Here is a 20,583-nt window from a genome sequence, read left to right on the forward strand (position 1 = left end):
GAGAAGTCCCAAGACTTTGGGGAAAATGTTTCTTTGACTGGCAAGACAATGTGGACATTTTGGAACCTGTGCACTCCGTTACATATGGCTTAAAACTAACACAGTATTTCAAAGCAAAGAATATCTTATATCATAGTGACAGTCAAACGTGGTGGTGGTCATGTGACGGTCTGGAACCATGAATTCTGCTCTGGGTTGTGCAGCAGGACAATGATCCAAAGCAATCAGCACCAAGTCCATTACTAAATTTCTCTAAGAAAAAAAACCAATACCCCTCACAATTGGGCAGCAATGTTAAGGCATCAACTGGACACTAATGTACCATCTGCTATGGTTAATTTATTAGATGACAAATCTGCTCCTGCTCTGAATTAAGGGGTGCGGTGCACCAGTAACCCTTTTTGTTTGTATTTTGTGATTTCTGTGCATCCACCTGTTAATACAGGATAAAATCTTTAAAATAATCAGGTGATTGTTTTCATGACTCCTAAATTGAAAGAAAAATAAGTTAGTTATAAATCTAAGCCAATAAAAAGCTGACCAAACAATACAAAAATGTATAATACTTAAAAATGAAACTTATGACAATAAAACTGAGGCTAATTTGTAACAGTTTAGACCCAGTTTTGGTGTTAATAGAACAGTCCACAGAGACTTAGTCTCAAATAGGTGCATTGTTGTTGGGTTAGAAAAATCTCAGAATAAATGAGTGGGGGTTGTAACATCTGTAATGTATAGTACAGTTATAGAAAAATCTGTATGTATTTGACGAGGCTAACAAGCAACACTTATTGGTATACATTGACCACCGGCTTGTACCACAATAGAAATAGGACTGTAGCGAAAATACCGTAAGGAATCAAAAAAAATATTCTAAAAGATAAAACAATAACTCACTGAAATAACAATAAGAATACTAACACAAATAATAGCTACATTCTTTGTGCAGTACTATTTACAAGGGACAATGGCTAAGTCAAAGGATGACACCAAAGTTCATGATACTTTTGAATATTCTTGTTTTTTAGGAAAACCTAACAGAAAGAAAATAGTTACACAAACGATTCTGAACAAATTTCTTCTCATTTCACACCAAATGTTAAAAAAAAGATGCATCACAAACTAAAGTCAGATGAGACACTTTTAATGAACTATGTTTTTCCAACAATACTGTACAAGCAAACATTCAATACAACTGATAAAATTCCAGTAGCTTCACAAGAATCTAATTCCTGCTCCAAACTGGAAGCCATCACATATCCTGCAAGGAAAACAGAGATCTAAATCAAAGCAAGCCAAAAAATCTCTCATACGGTTTTACACACTACTGGATTCCCATTTAGAATCAGTAAGTGGATCAAAACTTTGGACACTACTCTGTATAGAGAAAATCTGAAAATCCATGGTAAAAAAGATACAGATTAAATCTTAAAAATAATAACCAACTACAGACCCATATTTTCCACCTATAGACCAGTATCTCTGTTACTGCAATTCTCAAAAATGTATAATAATTTACTGTTTAATAGTACACAGGAAACATTCCTAGAAAGCCATAATGAAACCAATAGGAGACATAACTGCTGTTTATAATAAGAAAAAAAGTTTTGTGGTTATTAAAATGCTTTTGACACAATAAATAATGATTTACTGTTAAAAGAGCTTGAAAACTACAGAATCAGAGGGCTTGTGTTACAGTGGGTTAAAAGTTATTTAAGTAGCCGACAGCTGTATGTGAAACTAATAGATGTACTGTATGGTCACAATGTTTGGACTTGTGGTGTGTGGAGTTACGCAAGGGTCAGCTTTAGGTCCTAAATTCTTTATAATTTATGTAAAAGACATGTGCAAAATATCTAAAGTTATAAAATTGGTATAATTTGCTGATGACAAACATTTTCTGTGTTGGAGACACTGAGTTGTTAAAAGATGTCAATAAAGAAATAAAAAAAATTAAAGATATAGTTTGATTTTAACAAACTGTCTCTAAATGTGATAATATCAAAATAATGCTGTCTGGGAACTATATGACAGACACCGAACTCAAAATACAGACACATGAAGTAAATGTTAACATGGAACATGAAGTTACACTTCTTGGTGTTATTATTGATGATAAACTGACCTGGAAACCCCACATCAGATAAGTTTAAAGTAAAATATCTGAAAGTATTTCTATTGAGAACAAAGTCAAAAAGTCCTCTGCATTCTGTATTTTTCCTTTGTTTTACCAACTTTAAGTTACTACACAGAGGTTTGGGGAAGCAACTACAAAACAAAACTACAGTCATTAATCATACTTCAAAAAAGAACATTAAGAGTAATTAACAAGGCTCGGTACCTGGATCAGACTAAACCACTACCACTACAATCAAAATGATTAAAACCTACTGATATAGTTAAACTACAAACAGCTCTAATGATGTATGAAGCTAAAAATTACGAGCTGTCAGGAAATCTTCTAAAATTTCGTTTTGAGTTCATGAATTAAGAGGTACATGTCAGTTTAAAACACAGATGATTAGAAAAAGAAAACGTTTCTGTATTTCTGTCTGTGGGTTGAAGCTTTGGAACAGTCTGAATGTGGAGCTTCAGATATGTGTTTTGGCATTATTATCTGACAGGCAGAAGCCTCTGCATGGTAACTGATCTGCAGGTTGCACCAGACTGAGACTTGGTTACAGCTGACCTTTTTCTTTAAGACTAACCAAAAAATAATAATAATCACATCCATTTTAGTGAGGATATTTGTCATTACCTTATAACAACATAAAAGTCTACCTGTCTCCACTTTGGACCCCCATGGGAATGCAGTAATTCAGTTCCAGCCTGGCAATGTTCCCCAAACGCAGCACAATGCCCAATCCATATGACCAACGGATGCATTCTGCCAGCTTCTTCAAATGTGCCTGCGGCCCCTCACCTTGATAACAGGAAACATGGGAACTCAGCCAAACAGAAAAGACAGAAACAGAAGTCTGTATGTTACATTTGAGCTCAGATTTTTTGAGTCACCATAGTTGAGGTTACAAAGGTTTCCAGCATTAAGAAAGAAATGGGTTCTGAAAAGATCGCCAAAACCTCCTCTGCCAGGTCTGAAGGGTAGAGGCGTGTAGAGATGGAGGCCTCCCGCCCAATAGACTTCACCTCCAAGGTAATCACCTGCCATGTCAGTAATATCAGAACCACAGCTTTACAGTAAAACCCTGACTGATAAGCTGCTAAACAAATGCTAGGTCTTACCATCACTCTGTGGGCCCATACTGTACATACTAAATCCCCTGATACTGGTAGGCCCACCAAGGTAGAACCTAGTAGGTTCGCAAACACACAAAATAATGCAGTTAATATTTTCTGTTTTTATGTGTCCAATGACTGCATTTAATTAATATTGAGACTGTGAGGTGGTGGAAACTGGTTGCACATCAACTCTGTAATATGCATTTCATCCTATTGTTTGTGTTTGGGGGTTTGTTTTTAGTGTAATTCATCTTTATACAATAGGTGGCGGTCGCCTTAATGGCTTTCTGTCTGGATCTATCACAATGTGTGGTGCATGTCAGCAGCAATTTGTTGTCTAACACTGAATATGCTCTGTACATGACATTACAGTAGCTCTGTATTAGTTAGGTCAAAGCTGTATAAATATGAATAGAGGTATAAATACCCTATTTACCTTTTCAATACTTTTCCAAACCTGACAAATACTTAAATCAGATTCCAGGCTGCATAGGATCCACAGACATAATCCACGTCCAAGCTCAAAAATAACGTGGTCCTGGTTTTGTCAGAAACTTATTTGGCCATAAACTCGCATCATAAAACTCCTTATAGACTTATCACATAAGTTAAGGTGCTCTCTCCATAGGTACACACACATATTAACCTCTCTAAATGTAGTGCTTTTATGTACCTGTCTGCAATGCATGTTGTCTTGTCACCAAACGGTAAAAGCAGGCCGCCCCACAATGAGGCAGAAAGAACCTGAATGAAAACATAAAATGGTTAATAAATTTGGCTTGAGCATTGTTATTCTATTTTATTTAAATGGAACCTTGGCTAAAAACTGAGCTGTTTTTTCAACCAAAAAGGTAGTTAAAGCATTCTGATCAGATAAACCCAATAAAATAAGGAGTTGTATATGACCCTGCAGGGATAAGCGGGTATAGACGTTGAATGGATGCATGTTTATACAGATACATACAGTGGCTTGAAAACCAGTCTGTCCCCTTGCAGATTTCTTTTTGTTTTGCCTTTCTTTTATCACTTAAAGTTTCAGATAATAAAACTAATCAAATTTAATTTAGGTAAATACTAAAAGCACTTTTCAATTCATGACTTCATTATTAAAGAAAAAAGATACATAAACCTGGTCCTATGTGAAAACATAATTGCACCACTGACCTAATAACTGGTCCTTTCGTTAAACATTTGCATCACTCGCAATGAGTGTTTTACATTGTTGTGGAGGAATTTGGACCCAGTCTTCTTTGCAGGATAGTTTTAATTCAGTCACATTGGAGGGCTTTTGATTGTGTGCACATTAATGAACCTTTATATGTAAATGTGTCAAGATTAGATTAGAACTTTCCCAGAACTGAAGGTGATAAACTGTTCGACACTACACTGCCAGTAACAGTTAAAGTGATTTTCCTGAAAGTTTACAGTCATCTCTGCTAGCTGTGTTGTAGAAGTACCAGTTGTTCTTAATCTAAAGAAACAGCTTAATAGTTGTGGAGCTAAATCATGTCATATTTTGTAAATCAGGCAGTAAACTTGGAAGTAGTTGAAATTTTCAAAACGTACTAGTTTGAATTTCAACAGCGTACTGCAATGCTGACACAGGTTGCTTGTCCAATATTTCTTATATTTATTTGTCGTTACGCTTTAGCACCGTCTACCCTGTAAAAGGCCGATTGCTGGTGTGATTTGGATCATTCGTGTCGTTTTCTTCATTTAGCGTTTAGGATTCTACTTGATATTTGTCCGGTAGGTTCTATTCAAGTGATTTCTCTACGGGTCAAGCAGCATAACTAATGAAGCCTATATGTGGCTGGTAAAAGTGAAGCAAACAAATGGGGGTTGGGGGGGACCGTGAGTAGTTTGGAAATCTTGGTTCCCCTTAATAAATGTAATCATTCAAAACGACTCGAGTTATCTTTGATCTTACATTTTTTTTGACAATCTTAAACATTAAAGTGTTAAAATAGAAGAAATCTGTCAGGGACAAATCATTTTTCACACCACTGAAAACAGTAATATTACTACATGTTTAAATCCTATTCTGCCACAATGAAACCTGCCTAAAACTGTATTTTTGATGATAATCTTTGATCAGTAGATGATGAGTCAAATGTTAAATCTCACTGAATCCCAAATGAGAGATTTGTTGAGTTGTATCTCAAAGTCCTCCTTCAGGAAACTGGTATCACCCCCAGTGTAACCAGCGAGTTCCTATACAAACATGAAACATTAGTGTTATATACAAGATCTGTCACATTGTTTTCATGCAGCAATTAGGAGCTAAATGGAAATTTTCCAGTATAGGCCTAACCTGATGGATCTTCAGTAGTCCACCTTTCCTTGGAAGGATGGAGGAGTTTCTACTATCAATGACCATAGCATGCTGGAAAAGAAAATGACAAAAGACAGGTGCTAAAAATATTTAGTCTCTTTTCTCTTCTTAGACATTTCATTTTCAACCATTTGTCAAGATCATCCAAATAAGCCATTTAAAATGTCATTGAAAGATACTAATTAAAACTGGTTTAAAACTGAAAACCTCTGCTACCTATTTTAAAAACAATTCTTTGAAGCCCCTTTGTGCAACCAGACATTTCCGACTTCATACCATAGGCTTTTGACATAAAAAAGAAGAAAAATACCGAAAGGGACGATTTGAGGGAATGACCACTCTCCTCACGGATGGCGAAAGAGGCCGTCTGACCCAGAGAACTCAGCTCTCTCCACACTCCTTCCCACTTGAGGGTTTGGTTGGTCTTCCATAAAGGAAACTGTAAGTGGGAGGTTTAAAATAAGACATTGTGTTTTGACTTTTGTGTTATTAGAGCTCTGCAGGATACAAAGAATTTCATCCAGGATGGCCTGTGAAACATTTCTTTTTTATTACAACACAGGACGTTCCCTATAAATGTGTGCAAGACTTCTGTCACCAAGGTATTTACAGGCCAGACCAGATCAGCAAATACTGGCACAATTGATGAAGTCCAAGCTTATCATTTCTCAGAACTGGAGCTCAGAGTTAGACACCGTTTTAAAAAAATAAAATTTGCATACCCACTGTTAGAGATACGTTTGCCTCATTTAATTGATAAATGGCAAAATTTAAATAAAACCCTAATTTATTCAACTATATGCAAGAAGAAAATAAAAGAAACGTGAAACAACTGTACTTAAACAAAGCGCTTACACCAAGTTCTGCAGAGATGCCTCGATCCGTCTCTCTTATTGAGCTCCATGGAAACTGACCTGTTACTTTGTACACGTTAACAGAAACACTGACGGGAAAAAGAAAACAGAAAATTAGATGTTCTCCTGGATTTTGTTTAAGAATAAATACAGAACATCTTGGTTGCTATGGCTTAGTTTTTCTTAAACCTCAGGATCCCTGGGTAATGAACTAAAAGTATGACAAGTGTGTTCTCATCTTCCGATTTTCCAACCCGACCACTTGATTATTAAGAGTAGGCATGGGCTGGCTCCCAATATAAAAATTTACCAAGGTTTTAAAGTATTGCAGTTTTAAAAGTGCTAGAACTTTTAATTGAAGGTTGTCTATGGTTTAAAGTCCTTCTAAGGAGATGCCAGAGAAAGTGGCAGAGCGACTGGAGTTTTCTCCAGCTATATAAAGCATAGAGTTGTGCAACCCTGCCCTTCCCCCACTGGTTGCTGTACGCTGCCAGTCAGCAGGTGGAAAGAAGGCATCCACACTTTTCTGACTCCTGGTTGAGAGCAGTAAAAATCTGCCTCAAACACACCTTTCCCAGATGAAAAAGACACATCCCAAGAGATTAAGTGAACTCTTGTCGAAGCTATGACAGTGCTCATTATTTTCACTTATTACTTTGTTTTCTGAAGATGTTTACATCTTACTTGCGTTCAAAGTGTCCTGGTTGGGGTTTGAAGAAGGAGAGTCCGTAGGATGTCTCCTTGGTACCATAAGAGAACTGGAATGTCAGTTTTTCTGCCCGACCAAACACATTTGGTAATTTGAGCCCGAGTACCTGAAATAACAAAGTAACACCTTATCAGGAAGTCACTACTTTCAAATAAACCTTTTATGTTGTCAACAATTATACATAATAGAAAGAATATGTAATTCAGTTAAATATAAAAAAAATATTAAACGAACGTTTAATAAAATAATAATAAATGTTAACTTGATTTATAACACTAACCATGCTGCCTTCATTGTTTCCAACCATAGTGTTATAGCTGCCTGTCAAACGCCTCAGCTCAGTGACCACAAAAGTCACATCAAGGCCATTAGGAAGGGCATCTTCACCTGAATACAAAAGAACACAAGTAATAAACATATGAACACAGCTAATGTACTGCAAATCAAATTCTTCCACATAAAAATGAATTCCCAAAGGGCCACGGTGATGGACTGCACCTTGTGAGGTGTCAATGACAACTTCCACCTTTCTGAAGATACCGAGACGCAGCAGCTTCTGTCGGGCTTCGTGAGACCTTCGCATCACCTGCATCATAAAATTAAGTGTGTTGGCACCAGTGAGTGCTCCAAACAAGTAGGCATAGCAATAAATAGTGCAATGGACATACATCAATCAAGTTATTTGCCCTGAACACTTCTGCAATTTCATAACTCAACAGGTCCTCCTTTGTTTTTCCAAGTCCATCTATGTGCACTCGCTGAACAACAACCTGAAAAACAGGAGAAACACAGTCTAAAACATCCAAAACTATACTCAACTGTGGGAACAAAAAAATGTATCTACAAAAGGCACTAATACACAGTACTACATGGTCAGAATGTAAAGGATCCATACCTTAAAAAAGGGCAAACAACATGACAATGTGAGAGTGCTACAGAAAGCCTTGAGAATTTGCCTTCTAAAATTAAAAATAATCAAACTCTTACATCTTTGTTTTCGAGAACTTCTCGCTTAGACTCCTGTTCAATCTCTGGAGCTTCAATGTCATCTGCTTGGAGACCTAACTCTGGCCCGTGCATGGGCAGAGGGTCGAGGCTCTACAAAAACGAAATATAAGAAAAGCAACAAAATATATTTAATATAATTAGATGTTGTTCTTAGTAGAACTACAGAACAGGATGGGTTGACTGAGCAACACACCTAAAACAGACAAAAGTCCCATGGCAACGTAAACAACACAAATGTTAGCCCTCATTTTGATAACCAAATGTTTTTAGAACATATCACATATTTTCAGATCTGATCACGTAATAGGAATGTTTCCAGATATGGTAGACCAAGGATTGTTTTTTTTTTATTTAAGAAACATTGTTTTATAACTGCTACAGTTTTCCATCATGCCAATCCTACGGTTTAAAGTCCTTTTTAGAAGATGCTGTGTGGAGTACAGGCTAACACAGCACTGCCCCTCTCCTCCTGTTGCTGCACACGGCTGGAGAGAAAGGCTCCTGTACTTTTTCCTGACTTAGAAAGAAGACAAATTCAGCTGGACAATCATGGAGAGAAAAACTAAAGGCTACCTATAACTGCTATTTAGAAAACACTGCTTTAAAACCACAGTCTGAAGCAACCGGAGGCATCTCTGTTCAGTAACTAACTTATAGCAGACAGACTATAATTCAATTCAGTTTTATTTATATAGCTCCAATTCACAACACATGTCGTCTCAAGGTTCTTCACAACAGTCAGGTTCATACATTCCTATTAATCGTAACCATTGAACAGTTCAGTCAGATTCAGTTATTTATTCAAATTGGATAAAAAGTTTTTCTATCTAAGGAAACCCAGCAGATTGCATCCAGTCAGTGACTTGCAGCATTCACTCCTCCTGGATGAGCATAACTATATGACTATACTTATAGTCTGGTATACGTATGTTGCCCGTTTAAAAATAGCAGAATGGCAAAAACTTATAATACTCTTCACAATATGTACTTGAAAAATGACACAAACCTTTTTTTATTTAAATTGTTTTGCATGTCCATGTATTGTAATATGAAATACACTGTAAATAGTCTTATTGTAAGTGTAATAACCAACATGCTACATTATTTTGGCTGCAGTAGGAATAATTGTTGCTTTTCTGTTTTAGATAAAAGCATTACACATTGTTATACAAGGTTATACAAATGATGAATAAGAGTAACATTCAATAAAAATAATGCTGCAACAGTAAATCATGTTTACGTGACAATTATAGATGTATCTTTGTGTATGGACAGAAATGTTTAAACAGTGTTGCGGGCATGGGTATAATCTGCTGTAAGCAGCAACATTGCAGGGGAAACGCACCAGCATCATCTGTATTTCTCATCACAGACACGAGTCGAAACATAACAGTTGTTGTTCTGATCTTATCATTATTCCGTTATGATTAATCTTCATTTAACTGGAAAGGACAGTGTCATGCTTTAAAAGAGCCCAGTGAGACCTCGCTGAATCTACCGTGTTGGGCCTTTTCTGTCAGTTCAGGAGCCTCTCTGACAGATAACTCCACACTAAAAGCTCACAGAGGTCAAAGTCCAGGTTAACTGGTACCGGCGGACCCTTCCTTACCCTGGCATGGACGGTGCCCATGCTAAACTCCGCTGGGCGCTGTCCCGAAAAGTACTGGCGAAACTTTCCGTGGAAATGAAAAACTAGTTTAACCTACAAGTAACCGAGGAGCAGCGAGGAGCCTCCGTATAAGGAAGCGGCCATGTCACTTCCTGGCCACGCCTCTTCCGGTCAGCGTTCAATAACTCAAAGCAGGAATCGTTGTCTACAGACTATTTAATGCTGTATTTAAACACAAATATCTAAATTATAACACCTACTAAAGAAATTTGACGGCGTTTAACATGACCTGCTAATTTTAAATGACACTCCAAACATAAGTGCTTTATATTGCGTTTTTTATTAAGCCAATTTTTGTATGCCACACAGAAACACTAACATTTGAACTGTGACCAAAGATATGGAAATTCATTGATTCGACTAAATATTTTATATTAGATCAAATCTCAGCCTATTGATATTGTATCCTCTAAATATGAGATAGCTAGTAAGTAATAATGAGAAAATTATAACGATTAGATCCTTGTTATTTCTTTATAAGTGTTGTGGAAACAAGCTTCTATAAAACATATTAGAATTAGCAGGCATAACCTTAAAGCTTTACAATAAAAGTATTTATAGTTATTGTGTGGAAGATACTTTAAGTCCTGACACATGTGAGATTTTTCACCAACAGTGGAAAGACTATATGACAAGAGTGGATACTGAAATATATTTATTAGTTAAAGCGTATGGTAAAATGGCAATGTACAAAATTGCATCAGAATAAAAGAAGCAAGAGTTCAGCAGGTAATTTCTGCCTTTTCTACAGGCAAAGCAACTCCAGATTTGTGTTTTCCTTTGTCAGAACCAATAGGAGCAGGGTGACTTTTGACATTAAAAAAGCAGATAATGGCTCTACAATCATAAAACAGATAAAACAACAACCGCATCAGAAAGGAAAAAAAGAAACCTCAGAGTGATCCATATGTTGCTGAGCGTCTCTGCAGACCTGCCATCCTAAGAGAATATCATAAAATGAACTCACAGAACATTAAATGTAAAATACTGACATAGCAGAGACAGCACGCTGCACTTACGCTTCTGTTTTAAATGTTTCCTGGGATATCCTGTCTTCATTTACACCTTCAGGGCATTCATTGATGTCTTTTATGCCAAGCATGGTCAAAGCTGTGGGCAGAAAATGTTTGGTTATTAGTATGCAGAGTTTTGATTTTGTTTTTCATTATATTAACCATGAAGCACCACAACTTCCAGTAATGACAGGAATAAAAACAATACATGTATTAAATACATTACAATTGCCTTATTGAGATTATCAACAGTATGACTCATGCAGGTTAATTGTGTTATACTAAACAACACGGTGCACCAACACAGTGGAGTTACAGGGGTGTTTAGGTCAAACTTGGGAAAATCTTATAATTTAATAAATTAATAACTACAGAGCTTTGGAAAATGTATTGCTTAAGAAGAATTGGTCTATTTAAACAGGACAGTACATTACTTTGGAGAAAACCTGTTGCCAAAAATACTTATCGCCACTTTGTAAATGAGTAAAAATTAAAATAATGACATAGACTGCTGTAGAAAGGAACCACCTTCCCCGCAACCCACTATGGAAGAAGCAGTAGAAAATGACTGACATCTAAAATGCAGTATTAAAAGCAGAAGAGTCCTGAATAGCAGAAGTTACTCTTTTATATCTTCAAGCAAGTATCTGTGCTCAAGAAACTTATAAAATGTTTACTTTACACAAATAAACAAGGTTGTCTGGTCAAGGTTGAAAGCAGAAGAACTGCAATACCACAAAAAGACTATATAAGACCATTAAATGTATCAGTTAAACAATTCAATTCAGTTCAAAGATACTTTATTGATCCCCGAGGGGGAGTCCAGTACAACCCATCCAAACATACATCATGACACAAGACAAGGGGGGACGGGTCACCGAGGCTTTGCTGCCCACTCACAGGTGCTGCCCTTGTTAGATGAGAAAAGAGGCCACATTAGGTAAGTAGAGGAAATAAATCATATTTCACACTTTATCCTTAGCAGGATACAGTTTGAGATTGTAAAAAACCTCAGAACAAAGAAGCAACAAGTTGACAAAACATCATCATGCTGGGAACGGTGAAGGTGGTGTGAGGGGTGCATATGTTTATCTTGAGCATGTGAGTGTGTGTAAGTGTGTGTGCAGTAAGTCCATGAAGCACTGTCACAGAGACCATTGTCCTTGATGGTTCGTTGGAAGGTTCATCAACCGGCCACAAAGTTCTGAGCAGGTCCACAGATGTCCTCAGGGAAGGGAGGGAGCAGAGGGAGCAGAGCGTCATGGTTACATAACTTCCAGGAGAAGTTGAAGATAACCAGCCATCAAGGCCGTGCAGGGGAGCCAGATTCAGAAAAACAATAATTATTTGGGTTAAACTGACTCTTAATTTTCCGTCAGCCTTGAGAGTCTCACTGGTTCTTCTCAAAGGCGAATCCAAACAGTCAAATTCCTGGTCTTTCTGCCAGATCCGAACAAACAACTTTCTCCAAGATTTATCCCATTTCACCCGAGTCCAGGAACCGCAACCTGCCTGCGATCCTAAGGATCACATCCAGTCTGCGATTCAGCTCACGTAACATCTCAGTCTGAGTGTTGATCGCTCTGAAGATCCCATCATACATGCCAAGCAGCCTTATAATGGCCAGAACAGCTGCTGACATTCTCCAAATTTCTCGATATGCCAGGTAACCGCTGACTCCAAAAAGCAGAAATCCTGATATCAAACATCCAATTATATACACATCTTCCACATCCTCGACTGACATTATCGACAGACACACAATCCTCCACTTCTGCCAGGAGTCCATTGTGTATCCAGAGAAAAATGTCCCGTCTGGACAAATTGGGCTATTTTTCACCCTGTCTTCTCCTCGAGAAAATTTGATCAATTGCATTGAGGGACCAGCTGACCAAATCCATAACTCAGAATTTGGAAGATATGCAAAAAGAGGCTCCAAAAAGAAGACAAGACACAGAGCTGAAGCAGGGCAGATATGGGAGGGTGTGGGAGACAGAGAAAAAGCGTCCTGCTCCACCGAGAGCAGAAAGAAAAAGAAAAGGAAAAAGAAACATCTGCTTATTTATAAAGGACTGTGTACAGAGACAGTTCTGTGTTTTAAGACACAGAACAAAGAACAGCACCACTCACCGTGCTTGTACTGTGCAAACGTGATATATTTTTGATTAGCGGGATCCAGTATCCCAAAGACGGCATCCAGGTTAGAACTGTCGAACAGATTTGGCCCTCTTACACCACTCTCCTGGGACACCTTCAGCTGCTCCAGCTGCTCAATGAGAAACTCCCTCGGATTCTCTGAATGACACAATCAGCGAACACGTTAGCTACAAAGGCAAAACTATAAAACATATTGTTTTTCTGATTTACAATGTAAATTAATAATTTAATAAATGGAAACGTAAATAGAGCAAAACAGCTTCAATATCATCAGAAAAAAAAATCAACCACTGTGATAATGCAGCATCAAAAGATTGTCATAGATGTACAGATATGATTAATAAGTTCCATACCCTATGATGACCATTAACGTCAAACAGTTTGGGGCTTAATTTATTTATTTATTTATCTTTTTCCAGTGAGGATAGAGGGGCTACAATGATCTTTGTTCGTTCGTTCGTTTGGTGATTATCAAGACACTCAATAAAGGAGTGGTTCTGCAGGTGGGGACCACAGACCACTTCTCAGTACCGATGCTTTCTGGCTGATGTTTTGGTCACTTTTGAATGTTGGTGGTGCTTTCACACTCGTGGTAGCATGAGACGGACTCTACAACCCACACAAGTGGCTCAGGTAGTGCAGCTCATCCAGGATGGCACATCAATGCGAGCTGTGGCAAGAAGGTTTGCTGTGTCTGTCAGCGTAGTGTCCAGATCCTGGAGGCGCTACCAGGAGACAGACCAGTACACCAGGAGACGTGAAGGAGGCCGTAGGAGGACAACAACCCAGCAGCAGGACCGCTACCTCCGTTTTTGTGCAAGGAGGAACAGGAGGAGCACTGCCAGAGCCCTGCAAAATGACCTCCAGCAGGCCACAAATGTGCATGTGTCTGCACAAACGGTTAGAAACCGACTCCATGAGGATGGTATGAGAGCCTGACGTCCACAAATGGGGGTTGTGCTCACAGCCCAACACCGTGCAGGACGCTTGGCATTTGCCAGAGAACACCAGGATTGGCAAATTCACCACTGGTGCTCTGTGGTCTTCACAGATGAAAGCAGGTTCACACTGAGCACATGCGACAGATGTGACAGAGTCTGGAGACACCGTGGAGAGAGATCTGCTGCCTGCAACATCCTTCAGCATGACTGGTTTGGTAGTGGGTCAGTAATGGTGTGGGGTGGCATTTCTCTCCATGAGCTCGCCAGAGGTATCCTGACTGCCATTAGGTACCGAGATGAGATCCTCAGACCCCTTGTGAGACCATATGCTGGTGTGGTTGGTCCTGGGTTCCTCCTAATGCAGGACAATGCTAGACCTCATGTGGCTGGAGTGTGTCAGCAGTTCCTGCAAGATGAAGACATTGAAGCTATGGACTGGCCCGCCTGTTCCCCAGACCTGAATCTGATTGAGCACATCTGGGACATCATGTCTCGCTCCATCCACCAACGTCACGTTGCTCCACAGACTGTCCAGGAGTTGGATGCTTTAGTCCAGGTCTGGGAGGAGATCCCTCAGGAGACCATCCACCGTCTCATCAGGAGCATATCCAGGTGTTGTAGGGAGGTCATACAGACACATGGAGGTCACACACAATACTGAGCCTCATTTTGACTTGTTTTAAGGACATTACATCAAAGTTGGATCAGCCTCTAGTGTGTTTTTACACTTTAATTTTGTGTGTGACTCCAAATCCAGGCCTCCATTGGTTAATAAATTTGATTTCCATTGATGATTTTTTTGATTTTGTTGTCAGCACATTAAACTTTGTACAGAACAAAGTATTCAATGAGAATATTTCATTCATTCAGATCTAGGATGTTATTTGAGTGTTCCCTTTATTTGTTTGAGCAGTGTATATATACATATACGTTATATGATTTTGGGTAAATATTCCTTTGCAGATGTACCTTAACCTCACGCTTTTTGTACCCCTCATGGCAGAATTTTTACCAGTTCATGTAATTCAGAGATTAATTAAGTTTTTATGCATTTTTAGTAGGGTTGAGGCAGAGCATTAAGGTTTGCCTTTAGCCATTCAAAAAACAGCTTGATGTGTGTTTGGGATCACTGGCTGTTGAAGTAAGTTTCAGTTGAAAAATGTGGAGGTAGTCCTCTTTCATGTGCCTTCCATTAACACCTTTAAAGTTACTGGTAGCACCACAGCATAAAGCTACGATTAAAATCCTTGACAGCTAATAGTGTTTAAAGATTTAGGTAAATGGCTGTACTGTATACATTTAAGCCTACATGTGTAATTTTGTGCATTGTGGAAATTTAGTGATGCATTTATCAGTAGGTTTTTAAAATTGGCTAATACCGATTTCTTATTTGCCAGTAATGTTCGTTAAATCCTTATAAACTAAAGACAAGAATTTTTCAGTGTGTACACACATCTACAAACAACACTGTGGCACTTTATTCTTTATCCCACCCTCCTTTGGCCCACAGCTTTCCTGTCTCACTTCAAATGTTTCAAATGATCTTCCACATCAGCCATGGACCCTTCTGCTTCTACATGTTTGCCTTAAACCAAATGAGAAGATGCTGTTGCTCCATTTGCCTTCCCCTTCCACCTGTGTGTCTCAAGAAGTCAGGTGAAGAGGCAGCTGCAAAGACTGAACCAGAATAAGGCTGCAGGTCCAGATCATGTCAGCCCTAGAGTCCTGAAGGTCTGTGCAGAGCAGCTCTGTGGGATTCTGCAGCACCTTTTCAACCTTAGCCTGGCCCAGAAGAAGGTTCCACTGTTGTGGAAGACATCCTGTCTTGTTCCGGTACCAAAGAAAACTCACCCATCAGTCCTCATTGATAATAGACCTGTTGCCCTGACATCTCACATCATGAAGGTCCTAGAGAGACTCCTGTTGGCCCACCTGAGTAAGCAAACAGTAAACCATCAGGACCCCCTTCAGTTTGCTTTTCACTCTGTACACCTCAGACTTCCAGTACAAGATAGACTCCTGTCATCTGCAGAAATACTCGGATGATTCTGCAGTCGTGGGGTGGATCAGAGATGGACAAGAAGCTGAGTACAGGAAGGTGGTGGACCACTTTGTGGCATGGTGTGGAAACAATCATCTCATTTTGAACGTGACTAAAACAAAGGAGATGATTGTAGATTTTAAGAGAAACAGGAATAAGTCAAAAACTATTTCTATCATGGGAGAAGAAGTGGAGGTGGTGGAGGAGTATAAATACCTCGGTGTTCACCTGGACAACAGACTGGAGTGGAGATGCAACTGTGAAGCCATCTACAAGAAGGGACAGAGCAGACTGTACTTCTTGAGGAAGCTTAGGTCCTTTGGTGTTTGCAGCAAGATGCTGCATATCTTCTATAAGTCTGTTGTGGAGAGTGTGATCTCTTCTACCATCATCTGCTGGGGAAGCAGCATCAGAACTAGGGACTTAAAAAAGCTCAACAAGCTGATAAAGAAGGCTGGTTCTGTTCTGGGGACTCCTCTGGAACCTCTGGAGATCATTGTGGAAAGATGGATTCTTCATAAAATGAAGAACATTATGGAGAACCCTGAGCATCCTCTTCATGAGACTGTCCTACAACAACAGAGTGTCTTCAGTCAGAGGCTTCTTCAGATCTGCTGTAAGACGGAGCGCTACAGGAGATCCTTCCTGCCCACAGCCATCAGCATCTACAACGGCTCTTTGAAGAAACCTTCGTAATATGAGCTACAACATTTAATTTGTCTTTGGGATTAATAAAGTATTTTTGAATTGAATCCTGAGTTTAATAAAAATCAGAAAAAAATGGGCACATATGGTATCATTTGAAGAACATGAAGAACATTTTACTTCTTTTCTGATTTTTGACGTCACATTAAAACAAAGCTTACATAAATGCATTGTATAATTTTAGCTGTTAGAAAATCAGAATTAGCCAAAATTGAAAGTGGAAAGTCAGACCTCAAAGAAAATCATTAATCTGCACTAATAAAAGTCTGCTTGGTGCATCTAAAAAAAAAATCGTATCAATCTTTGTGCATTTGTGTAAATCCTTATTTGACCGTGATGAGTAAAGGGAAAGAGAACTGAAATAAATTTTACTATTAAGAGTTTAAATGTCAGCTTTTTATCTGTAATGCAATACAAATTTCAAAAGACAGAAAAGCTAAGTCAACATCTATCTACAGCAAATTAAAACCCTCATAATAGGTGTCAGAACTGTGATGTGGTAAGCATAAACTAGTTTGCTAGCTGTGCAAAAGAAATCATGCTAGCGAAGCTCATTAAGAGACGGATATTTTATGTTTGGGGTAGAAATAAACTCTAACCGGGTCTGTAAAACAGGAGCATGCTGGTCATGTTGTCCATGAGTTCAATAATCTTGTGTTTCCTCAGATATTCTTCCGCGTCTTTCTCTCTCTGGGTCGCCATTTGTTTCTCTTCTCTGCTGGTTGCTAGGATACGTGTTGAGCAGGAATCAACCAGTTCTGTAAATATGTAGTAAATATGTTCTTCTGTTTATTTTGTGACCCGAAAATAAACATTTTATTCACAATGACACCATACAATGAAGAACATCTTCATATTTTCATTTTAGACGCGGAATAAGACGATTAGGTTTTCCCACAAAAACCAAACAATACATTCCTCGGTTTCAGTTTCATCGTAACACATGGCCAACATTCTAGTTTATAATATATATGTCACATTCTTGCTGGAAATGGTGGTCCTTATAAGCATTTAAGCAAGTAATGTGTTCATAAAACATTCCAATGTTGTTTTACTCTTTTTATTATTTCTCCAAAATAAGTAACAACATTTAAAAAGCATAGACATGGACTAAAAGTGATCAAAATATTTATGGTCATGACAATAATTCCTGGAAAGTCCAGTGCCCAGGAATTATTGCAACTGATATTATAACTGTTATTAAACTAAAGTGAAATACAAACAGAATAAAGGTAATAATGCTGTGGTGGAACAGCGGAGGTGTGTTGGTTCTGTTCGTTCTGTTCTGCAGATCTTTTTGACTAAAGTTTATTTAAATACGAATATTAACTCTCTGTGTATGACATAAGGCGAAATGAAAACATATCTATTGTAGGGGTACCAGAAAAGATTGTGTCCCAAAGCACATAGCAGTATTTAGTTGTACCAATGTTAACAATTCTTACATTTCCTAAAAGGGAAATGTATTTCCCCATCAGTCCAAACTTTGCTCCTCCTTAAGTTTCTGTAAGGCTGCAGCCGCTTCTTCTCTAGCTTTAAAACCATGTAGTTCTGTCTGAAGCTCTCCGGGTTTTGGTGGAACTTCTGGTATACTCTGAAATACAAAGTAAAAAAAACAAGCAATCTTGGTCTGAGTAAACTACTTACAGTCATAGTGGAAACAAATATTGATATGAAACAATGACAACACTTTTAGACATGATCTGGAGACTTCTTATGGTTTACTACATCAAGACATTTTACACAGTTGTTAGCTGGCCGCTGAAATCGTCAGACATTAGTGTGTGTGTGTGTGTGTGAGCCTCTGTGGTCATTTCTGTACATGTTAGGATCAGAAAATATACACAATAAATTTAAACTTTTGCACTTCATACTTTTAATGCATTAAAATTGTATGTTGTACAATCAATTCACAGAACAGAATATATCAAAAAAAGATAATTATTTTGACATTCGTAGTGATGAGGATTGTCTGTAAATGTTTGATCACGTTACATAGTTTCAAAATACAAAAACAGAGCCTGAACAGTTAGAATGGCTTCACGATGCCTCTTACCAGATCAGGAAGGTAGTACTGGTGGACGACCTGCGCTCCTGCAAACATGGCTAGAACACTGGCTCCAAACATCCGAATGTACCGAGGCCACGACACACCAGCTGGCATCTTTACAGAGTGATTCAATCGGACTCAGCCTGTGGGCGAGACGAATGTACAAATTATTACTGGAAAAAAACATGCCCAATATAAGCCCTTTCTGCTGTCTGTCGATGCCAGGCTTAATATGGCTTTTATTTGTTTTAGAATTAATTATCTTAGTTGGGCCTGATCTGATCTCCTTATACCCAAAGACCCTCAAGAAACCTTAGATTTTCTAAGAAGAGTCTTCTGTTGGTACCCAATATACAAACGTCATCTCACAGTGCAATGCAATTTTATTTTTAGGGTTGCTCTGAAGAATGCTACGTTTTACATTTGACTGAATGAGAAGTGCCCTGTAATGGACTGGGTCAATGCTGTACCCCACTTCTTGTCCACTGACCACTTGAGACAGGCACCAGGGTAAATCTAGCTATCCTTTGTCAGAAAGTCTGCTTATAAGTATCTTCTCTAATTCTGTTGCCAGTTCATTTTTTAAAGCACCTAGATGCTGTTAAATGTTATCTTAACTTAGGTACCATCTCCATGTCATAGCACATAAATATGATTTGATTTAAAGCATAGCATTGCAACTCTGGCAGCCTGTTTAGGGATTTTGTCCTGCTGGAAGGTGAACCTCTGTCCCAGTCTCAAACCTTCTACAGCCTAACCTGTTTTCTTCTAGGAATGCCTTCATACATCTCCCCATTAACTTCCATGATGGTGAGTTCAGGGGGATGTGCACTGTTAGTTTTCCACCACACAAAACATTCTGCATGAAGTCTAAACAGTTTAGTTTTGGTCTCATCTGACTGTTTGCTGTGTCTCCTTCAAGGCTTGTGTCAAACTGAAAACAGGATATCTTCATTCCTCTCTTCCAAGGCCAGATTTATGCCCTGCGCAATTAATAACTGTCCCTTCAACATCTTGCATTGTTGCCAGCGAAGTCAAATTTTTGACCAACATCAATATTATATACAAAATACTGTCTTTCCTAAGGCGCTCAATATGTCATAATCTCGTTTTTTAAACTGCTGTATAGACCCTACCCCCAAATGCAATGTCGTACAGAAAATTTGGAGTTTTCCAGCTGTGACCTTGTGGGTTTTCACATTAACTGCATGTAAAATGTTGGATACATACATACATGTGCTGAACGAAGAGAGGTTACGAACTATTATTAGCCCTGACCCAACAACAGTAAGTTCAGACTTACTTATAGGAAGAGGAAGCAATGTCTTAACATCCTTACCTTTTTATTATATCAGGAAATATGTGCTATGTGAAGCTGTTTCGAGCCATTTTACAACACAGTACCTGTCATTGAGACACAGGCAGTCCCCAGGTCGTTATGTAGCTCACAATTAAACGATTTATACGTGCCGACTTCTCACTCTGCATCTATTTACGGATCTTGTGCTCTCCCAAACATTGTGTCCATTCGCTCCTGAAGTAGTTGCAAGATCGAAAAGCAAAGAAAATTGACCAACCGACATAATATCCGTTTAATAAAAACATTTTGTATTTTGCTGTTGTTCTAAAACCAGATTATCGGACTTAGAGGATATAGAAGCAGAGTGTTTACCAGCTGCACTGATTGAGATTGGGCCATTGTTTTTACTACGAAGTGATAAGCATTAAAAATATACAATCTTTTCTTTCAGCTTTCTTCTCTGCTATTTATTTGTGTTGTTGTATTCGCTGAAAGCATCGTATATCACCGCCTAGCGACAGGCTACGCGATTTCATGTCATCCTGTCTTTAAAATCTGTTG

At 38.5% G+C, this 20,583-nt stretch overlaps 2 protein-coding genes across 5 annotated transcripts; both read right to left on the reverse strand.

Moving 5' to 3' along the window:
• Positions 1 to 1,128: 1,128 nt before the first annotated feature.
• On the reverse strand, positions 1,129 to 9,915 carry samm50 (SAMM50 sorting and assembly machinery component). The gene is made up of 15 exons (XM_047384357.1): positions 9,756 to 9,915; positions 8,126 to 8,236; positions 7,807 to 7,908; positions 7,637 to 7,724; positions 7,419 to 7,525; positions 7,114 to 7,244; positions 6,431 to 6,518; positions 5,886 to 6,014; positions 5,555 to 5,626; positions 5,368 to 5,454; positions 3,914 to 3,984; positions 3,244 to 3,311; positions 3,016 to 3,162; positions 2,782 to 2,923; positions 1,129 to 1,261 (listed from the first exon to the last, which is right to left on the reverse strand). Exons 1-15 carry the CDS (start codon positions 9,774 to 9,776, stop codon positions 1,216 to 1,218), a joined length of 1,410 nt encoding a protein of 469 aa, XP_047240313.1. The 5' UTR covers positions 9,777 to 9,915; the 3' UTR covers positions 1,129 to 1,215.
• Positions 9,916 to 10,453: 538 nt separating this feature from the next.
• c2h12orf73 (chromosome 2 C12orf73 homolog) lies at positions 10,454 to 20,244 on the reverse strand. Of its 4 annotated transcripts, XM_047384371.1 has the most exons (5): positions 18,118 to 18,256; positions 17,272 to 17,430; positions 12,959 to 13,123; positions 10,835 to 10,925; positions 10,454 to 10,754 (listed from the first exon to the last, which is right to left on the reverse strand). In XM_047384371.1, the coding sequence occupies exons 2-5, from the start codon at positions 17,372 to 17,374 to the stop codon at positions 10,709 to 10,711; spliced, it is 405 nt and encodes a 134-aa protein (XP_047240327.1). In that variant the 5' UTR covers positions 17,375 to 17,430; positions 18,118 to 18,256; the 3' UTR covers positions 10,454 to 10,708. The 4 variants fall into 4 exon arrangements, with proteins under 4 accessions (XP_047240327.1, XP_047240343.1, XP_047240350.1 ...); XM_047384387.1 differs by lacking the exons at positions 10,454 to 10,754; positions 10,835 to 10,925; positions 12,959 to 13,123 and adding exons at positions 18,729 to 18,865; positions 20,062 to 20,213 and having other exon boundaries at positions 17,293 to 17,430; positions 18,118 to 18,266; XM_047384394.1 differs by lacking the exons at positions 10,454 to 10,754; positions 10,835 to 10,925; positions 12,959 to 13,123; positions 17,272 to 17,430 and adding exons at positions 18,729 to 18,865; positions 20,127 to 20,244 and having other exon boundaries at positions 17,440 to 18,266.
• Between the last annotated feature and the right edge of the window lie 339 nt (positions 20,245 to 20,583).

This window comes from Girardinichthys multiradiatus, chromosome 2 (genome assembly GCF_021462225.1).
Source record: "Girardinichthys multiradiatus isolate DD_20200921_A chromosome 2, DD_fGirMul_XY1, whole genome shotgun sequence".
Classification (NCBI taxonomy): domain Eukaryota; kingdom Metazoa; phylum Chordata; class Actinopteri; order Cyprinodontiformes; family Goodeidae; genus Girardinichthys; species Girardinichthys multiradiatus.